Source organism: Gopherus flavomarginatus, chromosome 5 (genome assembly GCF_025201925.1).
Source record: "Gopherus flavomarginatus isolate rGopFla2 chromosome 5, rGopFla2.mat.asm, whole genome shotgun sequence".
Classification (NCBI taxonomy): Eukaryota; Metazoa; Chordata; order Testudines; family Testudinidae; genus Gopherus; species Gopherus flavomarginatus.
The window spans coordinates 102,614,285-102,631,562 of NC_066621.1; the positions used below are offsets into that span (position 1 = coordinate 102,614,285).

Genomic DNA, 17,278 nt, shown 5'->3' on the forward strand with positions numbered 1-17,278 from the left:
TGGATGCCGCGGACAGAGGCGATACTCCAGCGCTACACAGCAGCATTCATTTGCTTTTGCATGATAGCAGAGACGTTTATCAGTCATTCTGTACCGTCTGCTGCCGGTGTAAATTGGCAATGAGATGACGGTTATCTGTCCTTCTGTGCTGTCTGCTGCTATCATGGGTGCTCCTGGCTGAGATCGGCCGGGGGCACAAAGGCAAAACTGAGAATGACTCCCCGAGTCAATCCCTCCTTTATTGGTTTCTAAAAATAGAGTCAGTCCTGCCTAGAATATGGAGCAAGTGTACTAGAGAACCAGTGTATCAGAGAGCACAGCCGTTCCGTGTCAGATCCTACAGAAATGATGAGCTGCATGCCATTCACGGGGGGTGCCTCTGCAACAACCCCCCTTGTTGCTTCCCTCCTCCCCCAGGCTTCCTGGGCTACCGTGGCAGTGTCCTCCCCATTTGTGTCATGAAGTTATAAAGAATGCATATAAGAATGAATAAGAAACAATGACTTGTTGGTGAGATAGAATGAGGGGGAGGCAGCCTCCCGGTGCTATGACAGTCCAGGCAGAACCTTAAGCGGTGCGAGGGAGAGGAGCCCAGCATCCCGCTGCTATGACAGTCCAGGCAGGACAGAATCTTTTCTTTACACAGGAAAAGGAGGGGGCTGATGGAGCTCAGCCCCCAGTTGCTATGATGAGGATGGTTGCCAGCCGTTCTGTACCATCTACTGGGAATGACCAAGAATCATTCCTATTTTCACCCAGGTGCCCCCGGCCAGCCTCACCTGAAGCCAGCCAGGAGCACTCACGGGTTGATAATAAGGACGGTTACGAGTCCTACTGCACCGTCTGCCACCGGGCAGGGGAGAGGAGTGGATACTGCTCTTCACTGCTGCAGCATCGCGTTTACCAGCAGCATTCAGTAGACATAGGGTGACATTGAAAGAAGTCAAGAAACAATTTCTTTCCCTTTTCTTTCACGTGGGGGGGGAGGGAGAGTAAATTGACAATCTATTCCCTGAACCATGCCGGACAATGTGTTTGAACCTACAGGCATTGGGAGCTCAGCCAAGAATGCAAATACTTTTTGGAGACTGCTGGGGACTGTGGGATAGCTGAAGTCCTCAGTACCCCCTCCCTCCCTCCATGAGTGTCCATTTGATTCTCTGGCTTCCCGTTATGCTTGTCACGCAGCACTGTGTAGCCTGGAGATATTTTTTTCAAACGCTTTGGCATTTCGACTTCTGTAACGGAGCTTTGATAGAACAGATTTGTTTCCCCATACAGCAATCAGATCCAGTATCTCCTGTACGGTCCATGCTGGAGCTCTTTTTGGATTTGGGACTGCATTGCCACCCATGCTGATCAGAGCTCCACGCTGGGCAAACAGGAAATGAAAATCAAAATTTTGCGGGGCTTTTCCTGTTTACCTGGCCACTGCATCCGAGTTCAGATTGCTGTCCAGAGCGGTCACAGTGGTGCACTGTGGGATACTGCCCGGAGGCCAATACCATTGATTTGTGGCCACACTAATCTGATATGGTAATACTGATTTTAGCGCTACTCCTCTCGTCGGGGAGGAGTACAGAAATTGGTTTAAAGAGCCCTTTATATCGATATAAAGGGCCTCGTAGTGTGGAGGGGTACAGCGTTAAATTGGTTTAACGCTGCTAAAATCGGTTTAAACGCTTAGTGTAGACCAAGCCTTAGATCCCACTCCATCTAACGTCCCATCACAAGCCTTGGGCATATTTACAGCTAGTAGTCAAAGACGAATTAATTGCCAAAATTAGGCTGTCCCATTATACCATCCCCTCCATAAATTTATCAAGCTTAGTCTTGAAGCCAGATATGTCTTTTGCCCTTACTACTGCCCTTGGAAGGCTGTTCCAGAACTTCACTCCTCTGATGGTTAGAAACCTTCGTCTAATTTCAAGTCCAAACTTGCTGATGGCCAGTTTATATCCATTTGTTCTTGTGTCCACACTGGTACTGAGCTTAAATAATTCATCTCCCTCCCTAGTATTTATTCCTCTGATATATTTATAGAGAGCAATCATATCTCCCCTCAGCCTTCTTTTGGCTAGGCTAAACAAGCCAAGCTCTTTGAGTCTCAGGAATCATAGACTATCAAGGTTGGAAGGGACCTGAGGCGATCATCTAGTCCAACCCCCTGCTCAAAGCAGGACCAATCCTCAGATTGATTTTTGCCCCAGATCCCTAAATGGCCTTCAAGAACTGAACTCACAACCCTGGGTTTAGTAGGCCAATGCTCAAACCACTGAGCTATCCCTCTCACATGACAGGCTTTCTATTCCTCGGATCATCCTAGTAGCCCTTCTCTGAACCTGTTCCAGTTTGAATTCATCCTTCTTAAACATGGGAGACCAGAACTGCGCAAAGTATTCCAGATGAGGTCTCACCAGTGCCTTGTATAATGGTACTAACACCTCCTTATCCTTACTGGAAATACGTTGCCTGGTGCGACTTTTGTAGAAACTAGATATACTGATCATCATTATTAAGGATTAATTTATCTGAGTGTTGGTCAAGAAGTTAAGTGTGCCAATATGTTTTAAGTAGGATGATAAAATGCAATGAGAATTTTGTACTCTGGCATTCTACAGAACTCACTGAGATCAGTAATTCTGAAAATGAATATACTGTCTTCAAATACAACAGGATTTCAAAATACTATTTAATATATTTGTAGTCCATCTCTTGTATTAGTTACGATAGCAAATTACAATTGCAAATTTTGGTATTGTAGTTAGTAAGCATGTTTTAACTTCAGGGCAGTGTCACATGAATATGCATTTAATTTGGAAATAGGTTTACACAATATACATAAACCACAAGATGGTTGTGTCTCACAATAGTATGTAAATGAGGATTATATTGTACACTTCCAGCAGATATAAACAAACAATATAAACCTGATTTTTCTTTGATTTTTGTTTTGTTTTGCTTTTCTACAATAAAAAACATCACTTTATGCAAAGCCACTCATTAAAGCTAGGCTCCAGCATATCCAATACTTATAAGAAGCCAACTGCCAATGTTTCCTTTTTCTTTTTAGAAATTTAAGTCATAGTGCTTTATTTAACCACCAGCATGTTGTATATTGAAGTTTTTTCATAGGAACATAGGAATTGCCATGATGAATCAGACCAATGTTCCAACTAGTCCAGTATCCTCTGTCTGACAGTGCTTCAGAGGCTGGCCCAAGAATCCTGCAGCAGGCATACATGGAACGATCTGCCCCCCCCCACGTAGGTCTCATCCATTTTTCTAGTTAGAGATTGGCTTAAGTCTTCAGACACCAGGCTGAATATTACTTCCAATTTGTTTGTTGTAATTAATTATAAATCTGGATATTCTTGATATCCATGTAGATATTCAATCCTTTTTTAAATTTTGTTAAATTCTTGTGCTCCACCAACTTCCTGTGGAAATCAGTTCCACGGTTTAACTGCATGCTCTGAGAAAAAATATTTCCTCTTTTTTTGAATTTCTTCTTTGTTCTTGTATTATGCGAAAAGAAGCTTCTGATCTATATTCTCTTTGCCATTCATTAATTTGTATAATTTTGTCACATCCCCTCTTATTCATCTCGTTTTTAAGATAAACAATCTTAATTTTTCAGCCTCACTTCATATGCGAGTTTGATCTTTCTTGTTGCTCTTCTCTGAAACCCCTTCAATTCTGCTATATCTTTTTTGAGATGAGGTAAGCAGTACTGCACACAATATTCCCACTGAGGCCACACACTGATTTTGTGTGGGTGGGTGGGTGTTGTGGGGGTCTATGTGTGCATGCAACACTGCCACACCACACCTTCAAGACATGTCAGGCCTGGGGGTAAAGTCTAAAATGGGAAAACCTAGTTCAGTTAGAAAAAACTCTGGGAGGGGAACAGCCTTTTAAACCTTAGCTCTCGGAGAAGGGTGTTGCTGACAACAGTGCCTGCTCCTACAGCCATTACCCTGAGTTGATGGTGGGCCAGACCTTGAATGTTTATATTAAAACTCTGCATTATTTTTACTCTTGCCGCTTTTTTGTTTTGTTTTGTTTTTGGTGTGTGAGGTGTTTGGCCTAAGTTTAGAGAATGTTAGGTATTTCTGGGTCTCTCGCTCGCCCTCTAACCTGCCTTGCAAAACTCCCATTTGCTGCTCCTGTTCTCTAACTCATGGGGTCACTTTGGAGCTGGCTTTTAAAACCCATGGTCTGCCTGAGTAGCCCTACCCCCTGGTTAAGGGCTCCTAAAGGGATTAGGGATCAAAGCCTCATTAAGGAGCTCTCAGCCTTGCCTAGTAAGCCACTAGGCGCAGCGCACAGCCTCCAAAGACCACCTTATAAACTTCAGTCAAGCAGGCACGTGGAAAGCAGCAAGCACACAACAAACAGACAACAATCTCATTATGGCTTAGTTCAAACCTGATTGGGCAGGTGGGGAGGGAGGGTATGCAGTCTTATTGACATCCATAGGGTGGAAAAGATCGGTTCTGGTGAACCGGTGGGAGTCTCATGCTGTTGTCCAAAGTGCCTAGCCCAATGTCTACAGTTTTCTGAGTTGGGAAAATTTTATTCAGTGTGAATAAAGCTTTCAGTGCAAATCATTTTGCAATTTCAGTGTCTCCCTAGTTTCCAGATTTCTTCCCCCATGCACTCTGGGCTTTTCTGCTCAAAATGTGCCTTTCACCAGGGCGCAAAACATTTAAATCAAAACAATACCTGTCAGCCTTTAGTAAAGACTATTTTCATGTAAGGTTTCTATCCCCAGTTGTTTTAGTTACAGAACTAGTCACAAAATGTTGAAAGATATATTTATTTAATGGAGGAAAATGTTTTTCCCCTCCTGTTGCTAGATATGTTTAAACTGTTTTTGCTAAAATAGTTAGTGACCAAGCTTGAAAAATCTCAGCCCAAGCACTGAAAGTTTTGAGAAATGCTAAGTGACTGACAACAGGGATGTAGAATGGAAATACATGTGCATCCTAAACTTAGGGTGTAGAGATATGGTTATGAAAGATTGTGATTGGAGACGTACCCTCAAAAGGGACTGTGTTGTGACTGTGGGAATTTGGAGATATGCCCTGGAGGCAGGGGTTGGGAACACTGTATGGCAGTGTGCAGCTGTTCACCAGAGAAATGCTCCAGTTTGTTTTATTGAAGTTTTATTCCCTTCTCATTCACTGGTTTAGTTATTTAGCAGCAAAGTCCAAGATCATAACAGAGGGGAATCTGCTGTTTCTGCTATCACAAATTATTCTTGACTTATTCTTGTCCAACAGAGCAAAATTCTGAATATTTAATATAATTTATAACTTCCAATTTTAACTTTTTTCTCTGTTTGGGATAAGTTCAAATATTAGGCAAAGTACAGTATCATTCTATAGTGAAATTAAGCAGAAGACAGTGCTGAAGCAGTTCCTGGCTATTGTATGTCTGTATCCTGTTGTTGACTCAGTTCTTAATTGACATCGAATTGTTTTCTCTGCTCAACAGAACATAATTTCCTAAAAGTGATCAACCTCACACCAGCATGTCTGATACCTTGGAATTTTGCTGCTTTCTCTTTGTTGATTAATACCGTTGAGTATTACTGGGAGCAAGAACTAAGGTTCAGAGCAGGTTTCTTTCAGTTTGTGACACAGAGAATTAAGACACAACCACTGAATAGTTAAAGCATTAACTCAAGAAGCTGAACCCTTGAATGCATATTAAATAAATACTGTCATAGCTAATATTTTTTCTAATAAAATGAAATCTAATACAGCTTGATTGCTGTATAGAAGCAATTGCTTAACTCTTAGAATTAAAGTGAATCCACAAAATTCAGTATAACTTTAGAGACATTTTCAGTTTCATTAAGCTATCCCACATTTATACAGCAAAACATTTCTCAGGGAGCATGTTCTGTGTAAACAAGATTCTGAAAATGACTTTGGACCCGCTAGTCATGAAATATGTCATGTTTGTAGTGTACTTAATCTCCGGAGAATTTGATACCTTAGGGAAAATAAGAATTCTAAAGTCACCATTTAGAGAAAAAAAAATTATAATATTCTGATTAATTCCTTCACTGGATAAAATTGCTATGCTTTGCATAATTAAGTAATTGATTGACTAATACATTCTAACTAGTTTTCAGAAAACCAAATTTATTTTTGTCAAGGCCTTTTTGATGTGCATTTCTTGTTTCATTTTATTTCTTTCTGCTTTATGGAAAACCCTTGACTTGATATCTATATGACTATTATACTATTGCATTTGGAATTCTCCCAGACACTATGATAGATGGGGCTATTGTGCTCATTTCCCATCCCTTCATTTTCCAAAGCACATATTTTGGAGTATGACATATGCCTCCTCCATTATTTTAATATACAAAAACTATACTGGTATAAGGCCTGCAACCACAAGAGGAGAATTTATTCGGTTGAATATTCCCAATGAAGTTAATGAGACTATTTTACTGAATAAGAGTTTGCAAGAGCAGGACATAAAATGAATAGACAGTCAGCCTCCCATTCTGATGACCCAGAAGCCAATCCAAAACACTTTACTTGTAGAATATCCATCCTCAGAGGTTTTTAAGGCCCAGCTTGACAGAGCACTGGCTGGGATGATTTAGCTGGGGTTGGTCCTGCTTTGAGCAGGGGGTTGGACTAGCTGACCTCCTGAGGTCTCTTCCTATCCTAATCTTCTATGATTGTATGAGAAGTATGAGATCTTTCAGAAATACTGATGTTATTTTAGAGCTTGTCAAGATTACGTTTGAACTGGATCAGAGCTAACACATTGTTTGCTTTTAATGTTAAGTACTATGACTTTGAGCCTGGAAAGGCATCTGCATTTGTCCGTGATTAGCTTCCGCAAGTTTGAATATCTATTCAGCATGTGAGCTGAGAACAGTACACTCTTCTTTCCTCGTTTGCATTATACAGTAAGGTAACAGTTACATTGTTATGAAACGTAAGAGATGTAATTTGTATATTGTTTATTAATAATATTTTGTAGGAAAAAGCATTTGTCTTTAGCATATACTATATAAAGGATGGCAACGTTATTTGCAAATCTTATCTAGACAATGTTAATTAACTTCAGGTAGCTCTTATAAGCAGCTTCCAACTTGAAATCAAAATCTATGTGTTCTCTGCTTAATACAACATTATTTGACACAATCTGATTTATTTTTGTCAAGGCCTTTTTGATGTGCTCTGATATTACATGCAGATTCATAAAAATAAGTCCAATCATTCCAGTTCTTTCACTCAGGATGATGCAACATTTTCATTCTCAAGTTGGTGTTTTGTACCTGTTCGCTCCTTTTGTGTCTCAAGCACTTAACTTTACAATTTTAAAAATTATTTTATTTCCATCTCAAGAGTGCATAAGTCAACAGACTTGAAAATGCAAAATGCTTGTATTTAAAATATGCTAATAATTTTTCTGATTGTTAATGTTTACATTAGGTCTGGCTCTGAATAACTTTATTTGGTTGAAACTACTGCAGGTTTTGCTATCTAATTACTAATTATTCAGTGAAAAAGAATTATGTTACAGCTCTGAAAACTTATGTATGCATTTGGTAAAAATAAATGACTACATAAGATTAAATATTCACATTTCTTATCTGTAGTTTTTAAAATATCAGAGTGAAAAGTATATCAACATCATTGTTTTCATCGTACGTATTGGGTATTGGGCTACCATGTGAGAAAAGTGCTTTATTAAATATATAAACACAGAATTATCATCTAAGATACATTGAAGATATCTAAGACACCTTAACTCAGCATATATATTTGGTTTTAATACCAGCAAATCCAGGTTACAATCTGCTCTTGTAATAGTGCTGTCTAGAACCTGAATGTCTTAACACAATTGGGTAAGATATGCAGAAAGACTTTCAGTTTAGGTGAGTTAAGTACACTACCATTGGTAATCTAATTAGAATTGCTATCTTTGGCTATAAGAGTCTTGTTTTGAGTGTTAGTTGTGATAGTGCGCAGGGCTCATTAATCAATCAAAACCATATGCTACTAATATGATGTGTGTTTGTGTCTGACTATAACTACATTTTAGAATACTCCATTTGGTCTGGCCTGTTCATGAGACTTAATTTCAAAGTCTATTCATGTGAATAACTGTAGTTGGTTGTTCTTTTATGTATGGACTCAGGTAGTATGCATATTTAATCAAAATGTGTGTAATGCAAAAAGAAAAGTAGAATAGGATCAGTTTTATTTGGTACAGGTATTTTTACATTCTGAACATGAGCCGCTACATTACAACAAAATACTATGATATTCGTTTTTCATTTCATATCTAGTGTATCCTGAACATTCGAATTCCCATCTAAAAATGTAGAAGGATATTGTTTAATATTCATGTAATGCTTTGAGAACTGAAGTGTAAATATTTTTAAAACATACTTTTTAAAAAAAAAGTAAAAAAATAAAGTTAGTAACTGTGACAGTTTTAAATAACTCATAAAACAAGGAAACTCAATTGTAGAACTCCATCCTCAGTACACTTAGGGCATGTCTATACTACAAACTTAAGACGACCTGTGTTAAGTTGACTTACAGCCACTAAAGTAATTACTGCAGTGGTTCATGTCCACACTACTCTCCTTCTGTCGGTGTTGTGTTTCCTCACCAGGAGCACTTCCACTGACTTAAGAGGGGCAATGGGGGGGCTGAGAGCTCAGGCTCTCAACTCTGCACAGCTCCCCACTAGGAACTTGGCTCCCCCCACTCTCGCTTTCAGCTCCCCACTCCCTGTCGGGAGCACAGCAGTCCCCAAGGCTCTCATCTCCAGGGCCGCCCGGGGAGGTACAGGTGAGGCATTTGCCCCAGGCTCTGCAGGGGCCCCACGAGAACGGCCGAGGCTCCCTCGCTGGTCCGGCCCGGCCTGGCCTGACCCCACCTCCGCCCCTCTCGGAGCCTCAGCACATCCAGCAGCGTCCCGGACAGCTTCAGCGTGGCTCCGATGGGCCCCTGAGCTCCGCCCCGCTCTGCTCAGAGCCGCGTGGTAAGGGGGTGGGGCTGTGAGCTCTACCCCGAGTGGAGGAAGCTCAGGTCCCACTGGAGCTCACAGCCCCACCCCCTTACCACGCGGCTCTGAGCAGGGCGGAGCTCAGGGGCCTCACCGGAGACAAGCTGCCTCTGTCCAGGGAAGATCCTGGATGCGCTGAGGCTCCGGGTGAGGGGGGAGCTGGGGGTAAGGGGCTGGGGCCGGGGGGGTTGGCTAAGGGGCAGGGAGTCCCAGGGACAGTCAGGGGACAGGGAGGGGGCAGAGGCTGGGGGGGCCAATCGGGGACAGGGAATGGGGGGGTTGGATTGTGGATGTTCCGGGGGCTCTGTCAGGACTCAGCGGGGGGTGGATAGGGGTCGGGGCAATCAGGGGACAGGGAACAGGGGTGGGGTCCCGAGGTGATAGTGGTGGTGGGGTCTCTAGGGATGGTGAGGAGGCAAGGAGCAGGATGGGTTGGGGATTCTGAGGGGGGCAGGTAGTTGGGGGGCAGGAAGTGGGTGAAGGTCGGATAGAGAGCAGGGCCAGGCTGTTTGGGAGGCACAGCCTTCCCTACCCGAAAGCTCATTCAGCAGTTTGAGGCTTGCAGAAGAGCCAAGCTGTTAGCTTTTCCATTAGGGCTACCATCCCTTTCACTTCTCAAATGCCAAATTATAGTCTATATTTAATTTCAGTGCCATAGGGAGATTCATGTCAGGGGAGAGTAGCTTCATTTAAAATTAGCCACTGGGGGAGGGATCACATGAGAAGAGCAATATCCTTCCCAACCCTACCAAGGGAGACCCCCCTCCCGTGCATTCCCTGAGGCTTCCAAGGGGTTAATTCAGTGGTTCTCAAACTTTTGTACTGGTGACCCCTTTCACATAGCAAACTTCTGAGTGTGACCCCCTGCCTTATAAACTGAAAACACTTTTTTATATATTTAACACTATTATAAATGCTGGAGGCAAAGCAGGGTTTGAGGTGTTTGACTGACAGCTCACGACCCCCAGTTTGAGAACCCCTGGGTTAATTTAATTTTACCACCCTGTGTCCATTCACATGCATGTGCTATTTTGAGCATTTCAGTTTTTACAACATAGGCTCATCCCAGATTTTGGAACAAGCTCAAATGCTCAGTTTGTGGAGTATGTACATAAATTATACTAAAGACAAACCCACAGTAACCATCTCCAGTTTGTGAGGGACCCCATGGAGCCAGTCTCTAGGAAACAGATAAATGCATGGAGGTTAAGTCCATTAATGGCTATTAGCCAGGATGGGTAAGGAATGGTGTCCCTAGCCTCTGTTTGTCAGAGGGTGGAGATGGATGAAAGGAAGGAGATCGTTTGATCATTGCCTGTTAGGTTCACTCCCTCTGGGGTGCTTGGCATTGGCCATTGTTGGTAGACAGGATACTGGGCTGGATGGACCTTTGGTTTGACCCAGTACGGCCATTCTTATGTTCTAAGCTAAATGAACACAAAGTTATGGAGACAGAAATGAGTCAAGGAAGCCAGCAGAGTATCAGAAACCTGGAAAAATCTCTGCCTGGATGGGCTCAGGCATTTGATCACAGACTGAGGTGGTTCAAAAGTTTTGGATTTTTTTTAAGCAGAATTTTTTATTGTTTCTTTAAATAATCAAACACAGCAAGCAGCAAATATTTGGCCACACACTTCTGAAACCCCAAACCATATTCAGGTTTTGGCAGACTAATTTCATCTTTTCAATTAAAAAAAACACAACAAATTTTGAAGGAAAGCAGACATTGTCCGTGATTTTTTTCTGCTTTTTAAAAACCCCTAGTTTTCGATCCAAAAAAAGTTTTGACGGAAAATATTTGTCCAACTCTTTTAATAAGCTTTAGTTCCTTTTAGCACTAGCTGATGCTGAGAACCAGTGATACCTTGTAAAGAAGTTTTCTCAAAACTAGGTTTGTGCCAAGATGCGGAAGGTTTATTTTTTCCAGGGCCACCCATGGGAGGGGGGAGCAAGTGAGGCCATTTGCCCCGGGCCCCACAGGGGACCCCACGAGACTATAGTATTGTATAGTATTGCCATTTTTTTTGTGGAAGGGGTCCCTGAAATTACTTTGCCCCAGGCCCCCTGAATCCCCTGGGTGGCCCTGCTCATCTCCCTGTTCCCTGCTGAGAGTCTGGCTGGGAGCGGTTTTCTTGTCAGTTTCATGGCTGGAGCCGTGAAATTGACAAGAATGACAGCCAACAGATGATGTAAGTAACCTGCAGTGTCTACAGGGACACTGCATAGCCCTAACTGCACCAACATAATCTCTATACCTCTCATAGAAGTTGAGTTATTATGTCGATGTAGTAGGGCACTTACATCGGTAAGCTGCCTTACATCAACCTTGTCCGAGACCAATGCAGGTTCAAGTAAGTTTTTGATCGAGTGAGGAAAATCAAAACGTGACAGATTGAAAGTTCAAACCAAGTGGCCGTTTATTAATGGGGGATAAATTGCAGCTTGGGCTGGGGAGGAGCGCTTTTACCAACTAGCAATACTATTAGAACAAGAATCTACACACAACTTGAAACAACCTATTTACATCCAACAACAAGAAATCAAGCAGTCTATAATTAACTACTTACTAAAATCCAGAACAGATACACAAAAACTAAATAAACTATGCGCACATTAACTAAATACTATAAAATACAACAATTATCCACAACAGTAGTTAATACAACAATTTAACTTTCATATACTTATACATAACTTTACACCAAATAACAACAATATATATACAGTTCTGTACCAACCAAGGGAGGGAAAAAGAGAAGAGGCTAAGCAAACAGAATATTCACAGAAATTAGAATGCAAATACCACACTCCAGGCGCAGCTGACCAGCAGTACAGACACCAAGGGCATGACGAATTGACGGGACACGTCACAACACAAGCCAGTAAAACATGCAGGAGACCCTTCTATCTGGAAGGAGGATCCAGGTCTTTCAGCTAACATGCAGATACTCCTCCAGATCTTGGTGCGAGACATGGTTTTATTCAAAAGCTCTCTTACTCGTATCAGCATCTGATTGGTCCCTAGCTCCTTCGCCTTCCAGGTTCCGAACTGGAGCCCCCCACATAAACAGGATCTGCACATGGCACACTACCCTTATGCACACAGCGCGCTAGTATTTTTGCACAAGGCACTAGCCTGACCCCTAGGTGACCAGGCAAAAAGAGCTGGAAAATGCACACGGCACTATAATGTTGCACACCGCACTACGGTGTTGCACACAGTAGCAATGTGACCTTTTGACCGACAATTGGCCAAACAGATGCCATGTTTGAGCATAGGCTTTAGGGCTGCAACAGACCTAACTCTGTAGTGTAAACCAGGCCTTACTTGTACCTGTGTATTAACCTATATATGATACATTGCTTTCAGTGCATAGCTCTCCAAAGGGTCTGCAATAGGTACAAATAGAAATGGGGCATTAAGAACAGTTTCCTCTTAATCTGTAAGGCCAAAATATTCAAACATGAACACTTAAAATTAGGCAATTAATACATATTTTTATAATCTAATATAGTGGCCTGATTTTCAGAGGTCATGCACAATTTTAACTAATAATGAAGTCAGTTTGAACTTGGGAACTGTGAACATTCCATATCTCTGAAAACCAGGCCACTTACTTAGGTATGTAAATATGGATTTAGGTGCCTAAATTTAGCCATCTGAGTTAAAAATGTTCTCTCTCGATGTAGTGGTTACACGGTTTGAGGTTTTACAGTTTTTAGACACTAGCTTGCACCCATTTAGGAAAGGTAGATTCTCTTTCACTTCTCTTTGAAGTATGATTTATTTTACATATTCAAGCTGCAGCTAACTTTGAAGCTTGATGGGGTCTTTTTTTAAACTATAGACTAGAAAGCCTAGACAACAGCTGCTATTCCCTAAATGGTTCCTGGCTGTGAAGAGGTCTCTGTTAAATCACACTCTTATCGATCATCGAAGGTGTGGACTTTATTATTGTTAGCTGTGTTTGTAGAAGGAATCAGACAGTGCACTTTCTTTGTGACTGTAGTTAAATCCTCAGCATCTTAATGCAGTATTTTAATGTTAATATAAGAAGGAAGGCAGTAGATGGAGAATAAAATTAGAAATGTTAAAATGTTTGGATTTTACTGTTGCCAAATTGGTTTCTCTGGAACCAATCAAAATTTAATGGCCATCTATGAAGTGGGTTGACTTATTGGAGCCTGTATCAGATAAATCTATATGTATGCGCTTAAATAAGCAGATTTTGGATGTGTAAGTCCACAATCTTGTTGTAAATCTTTTACCTTGGACAACATTGAAGATTTTTCTGGCCATTAGGATAAACTGTAATCCTTGGCTCCATGTGTCCATGCGGTTAGGTTCTGTATGTGAAATTATTTGCTGAGGCATGTGTGACACTACACCCCATATTCTTCATGGAAATATGCTTATGAGATGAATATAGCATAACTAAAACGTGAGTTATGCAAAATGGGTCATGTGAGATATCATTGGAAAGATTATGATTTGCTGAATGTGATAATCCTAATTGTAAGCATGTATAATTTCTGCATCTGAAGTTAGGAATATTAAATATGTATCAATTACAAAAGTGTCTGCACCTGGGGAACACCCACCAGATTAAATGCAATCAGTCTGGCTGGTTAGTTAATGAACCATTAGAGAGAACAATGGGATTTTGGAAATGTTAATCTCCACCTTCCTGAGAAACTTCCTGGGATGCTGCTTTGACACTGCAGGATCATGTGATCATGTCACCTGGTACTGGATCCCATCTTGGCCTCCTAGTATTTTTCCACTAGTAGGGGGCAGAGATCAAACTGGGAAGCTCCTTCTTCATTGAATCCCCACCCAGGATGACTGTGGAGAACATCTAAGAAATAAGGACTAGGGGTGCAGGGAGGGGTGAAGAGCTGAGCCTGGGCTGAAAAAGGTGTCTGGCCTGTGAAAGGAATGCCTAAAACAAAGTCTAGAGTGAGAAATTACTACTTGTAACCAGTTTCTTTAATGTATTAAACCTAATTTCTGTGTTTGCTTTATTTGCTCAGGAATCTACGTTGATCTGTTTGTTATCCCTTATAATTACTTAAAATCTGTCCTTTGTAGTTAATAAACTTGTTTTGTTTTCTTTAAACCAGTTTGTGCAATTCATAACTGGGGGGCAAAAAGCTGTGAATATTTTCCTCCACATTGAGGGAGGGGTCGATTTTCATGAGCTTACACTGTACAGATTTCTGTGCAGTGCAAGACAATACAATTTTGGGTTTACGCTCTGGAGGGGGTTTGCACTTGAGTGGTGGGAAATTCCTGAGCTGAGTCTTCCCACGCAGAGCTGATTTCAGTGTTTGTCTTTCTGCAGTTGGGTGTGTGCTAGAGGAGGCTTGAGGGCCTGGCTCAGCAGGATAGGCTGAGGGATCTCTGACTTGTGGCTCAGTGATACCCCAGTGTATCAAGTGGCACACTGGGGTGCGGGTGGGGGGCATCCCATCACAGCATGGTAGGCCAAATTTATGCCAGGAACAAATTTTATATCTAATTTATAAATGCCTTATTTTTTAAACAAACCTAAAGTTGGATAACTTAATATCTGCAACATATGGTGATGATTTTAATAAAATTAGACTGGCTTTGGACGTGAAGGCCAGAAATTTTGTACACTGTAGGCTAAGCATTAGCTTTCTTGGCAAGAAAATTAAATTCAATCACATTACACTTAATTGCACCAACCTGCAATATCTTAGGATAAAACCTCTTCTTTGGATTAGACATTCACCTTTTTTGAAAATGTCATAACCTTCTTGCTGGCCACCACACTGATGCTTGCTTGCCGTTTAATTATATGTTGCATCAATTATTTGAATTATCATCATACTCTGACTTAAATGAATTTTATATAGATTTGTTTATTGCTCCGGTGTTGTCCTGAAGTTACTGAAAACTTAGTAGCTCTGACAACCAAAATATTTATTTAGATGCCAAGTTTGAAAATGTCGGCCTCAGTGTTTCATGTTAAAAAGATGTAAAAAATTAAATTCAAAGTGTACAATTACATGTACAGTCACAAGCCATCTGCAAAATGATGATGTATAGCAGCAAATGGTTAACAAAGTTTGTTTAGCATGCATATTTCCATCCGAATATTTATGGAGATTGTTGTACCGTGTAGGCGTGTGCATGCACACCTATGGTAAAGTTACAAGGAAAGGCAGACTGTGTGTCTCTATACATCATTCAAAATGTTCACGCTTTGAAGGATTCACTCACTTTATTAGATTTATTGCTTTTGCCGTTTGAAGGATGGGAATAGGAACCATTGTACATAGAAAATCGCAGTAAGCTAACAGAAGAAGAATACTACCTTTACTATGGAAGTATCACTGTGGATTAAGAACCATCTATTTATACTTTTTAAGCCATTTTGGGTTTAAGGACTAATGTGTGTTGATACAACATTAGACAAAGTCATCTTTGCCTAAGTGCCATAGGGGTTTGGGAGGGTCCCTAAGTGTACTCAATGGAATTTCTTTATCTCACTACTAAGTGCCATGGTCCCCTCTGATCAGGATGCATAGTGAGTCTGCAGGAGGTAGGAGAGGGGAAAAAATCTTGGCAGGTGAGCTGTGAACTCAAGCATCTTCCACAGTGGGGGACCATTATTAGGAAGTCAGTTTTTGTCTGGCTCAGTCCCAAGGAATGTCGGTAACTACATTACAGATACAGCATTTGTGAGAAAATAAAATATGTATCATAACTAATGCTATTTTTTTTTCAAAAAATAAATGGAAATGTATACGTGTCTGCATTATGCTGATTTAGGAAGAGTGTAGAGTTCTTGTTGATTTGGACAATTCTTTTCTTTTTGTTAAAATCTTGTAGGTATTCCAGCAGAGACTGCTTTGAAGGATGACTTCACTGAACAATCAACTAATATAGATGTCACAAACAGAGATGAAGATGTCTGGGTTTTGGGTTGCAGGTTGGGACAATCTGTGCCATTTGCAGATTATAATGAGGGAGAAAGTGTCGACAGAAATATATTACACCTGAGGCTGGACCTGAATGTAAGTAGTTCTCTGAAAGACAGGGTAGGTGCACACTGGGTTTTGACCAACAGAGATTTATTGAGCACATTAGTTTTCTCTTACAAATAGGTTCCAAATTATCTAAAACAAGCTTCTTATTTTAGGCTGGAGTATAGATTTCCAGTTAGCTGCAAATCCATTGAGTTTTCAGGAAGTGCAAAAATTGTAGTTATGTCCAAGGGATGAGGGGAAGACAGGGAGAGAGCATGCACATTTGCTAGGTTGAAATATATAACAAAATTATGGTAATTTTTTGTTAAACCTTTTCTAGCAGCTGTTCATTACTGATTCAGTACGTGGTAATGCTTGAAACAAAACGATGTGTAACAGCGACATCTATTGGCAGAGATAATAGAATTGACTTAGAATAATTCAGACTACTATATCACTGAACTTGAGCTCATCTGGTATTTTATCTTTGAGCTATTTTTAAATGTAGCTTCTTGTCCATGTCACCCTTACCTTATTTGTTAAAATAACTATTTTGACTGTTGATGTGCTATCGTGATAGTGCATATGTAAATTACACCTCACTAGCATTTTTGGAATATTCTTTAGAGAATTTGTTGTAATGAAAAACAATTGGTATGGAATGGATTAGTTTTGGTCCTTGTCTGCTTCTACTGCTGCAAATGGATGCCGCAACAGGAATAAGTCAATCCATGTTTCAAAAATTGCACGTGCATATAAAGCCTTTATATACAGTAGGGGATGTTTCAAATTAAAATTAATTGACCACAATTATTTGAATTAATATGGGAGATCTGACATTAATAGTTTGTTTCCATCTTTTCTTAATCTTGCATAGTCTTTTTTGTTAAAAAACAAACAAATAAATTTCTCTCTTTAGAGAGCTAGTTAACCACTCTATAAAGGTTTAATTTCGCTCTGTTGCTGTCAAGGAAAAAAGAAGTGATCATGCAACTACTTCCAAAAGACTCTCAATCTAAATGGTTATCCCCTAAAGTGTGGTTATGGTCACCATAGTGAACATGTCAAAACAGCACCTTTTTTGCACTGCAGATCCAGTCCCTGTGTGCACTGCAAGTCTTACATGCTTAAGTTACTAAATAAATATGGGTTTTTAAAATTCTTCTAATCCTGAGCAGGCAAAGTAGCTATGGGAAAGTGAGATGGATTCTGTTCTGTC

General features: G+C 40.7%; 1 protein-coding gene across 2 annotated transcripts in view; it reads left to right on the top strand.

Moving 5' to 3' along the window:
• The window catches only part of FMN1 (formin 1), a 362,805-nt gene that overhangs the window by 72,442 nt on the left and 273,085 nt on the right, over positions 1–17,278 (top strand). For both annotated transcript variants that reach the window (XM_050954781.1, XM_050954785.1), the window contains exon 2: positions 15,923–16,107. In XM_050954781.1, the coding sequence (XP_050810738.1) occupies positions 15,923–16,107 (185 nt within the window). The remainder of the gene's footprint in view (positions 1–15,922; positions 16,108–17,278) is intronic.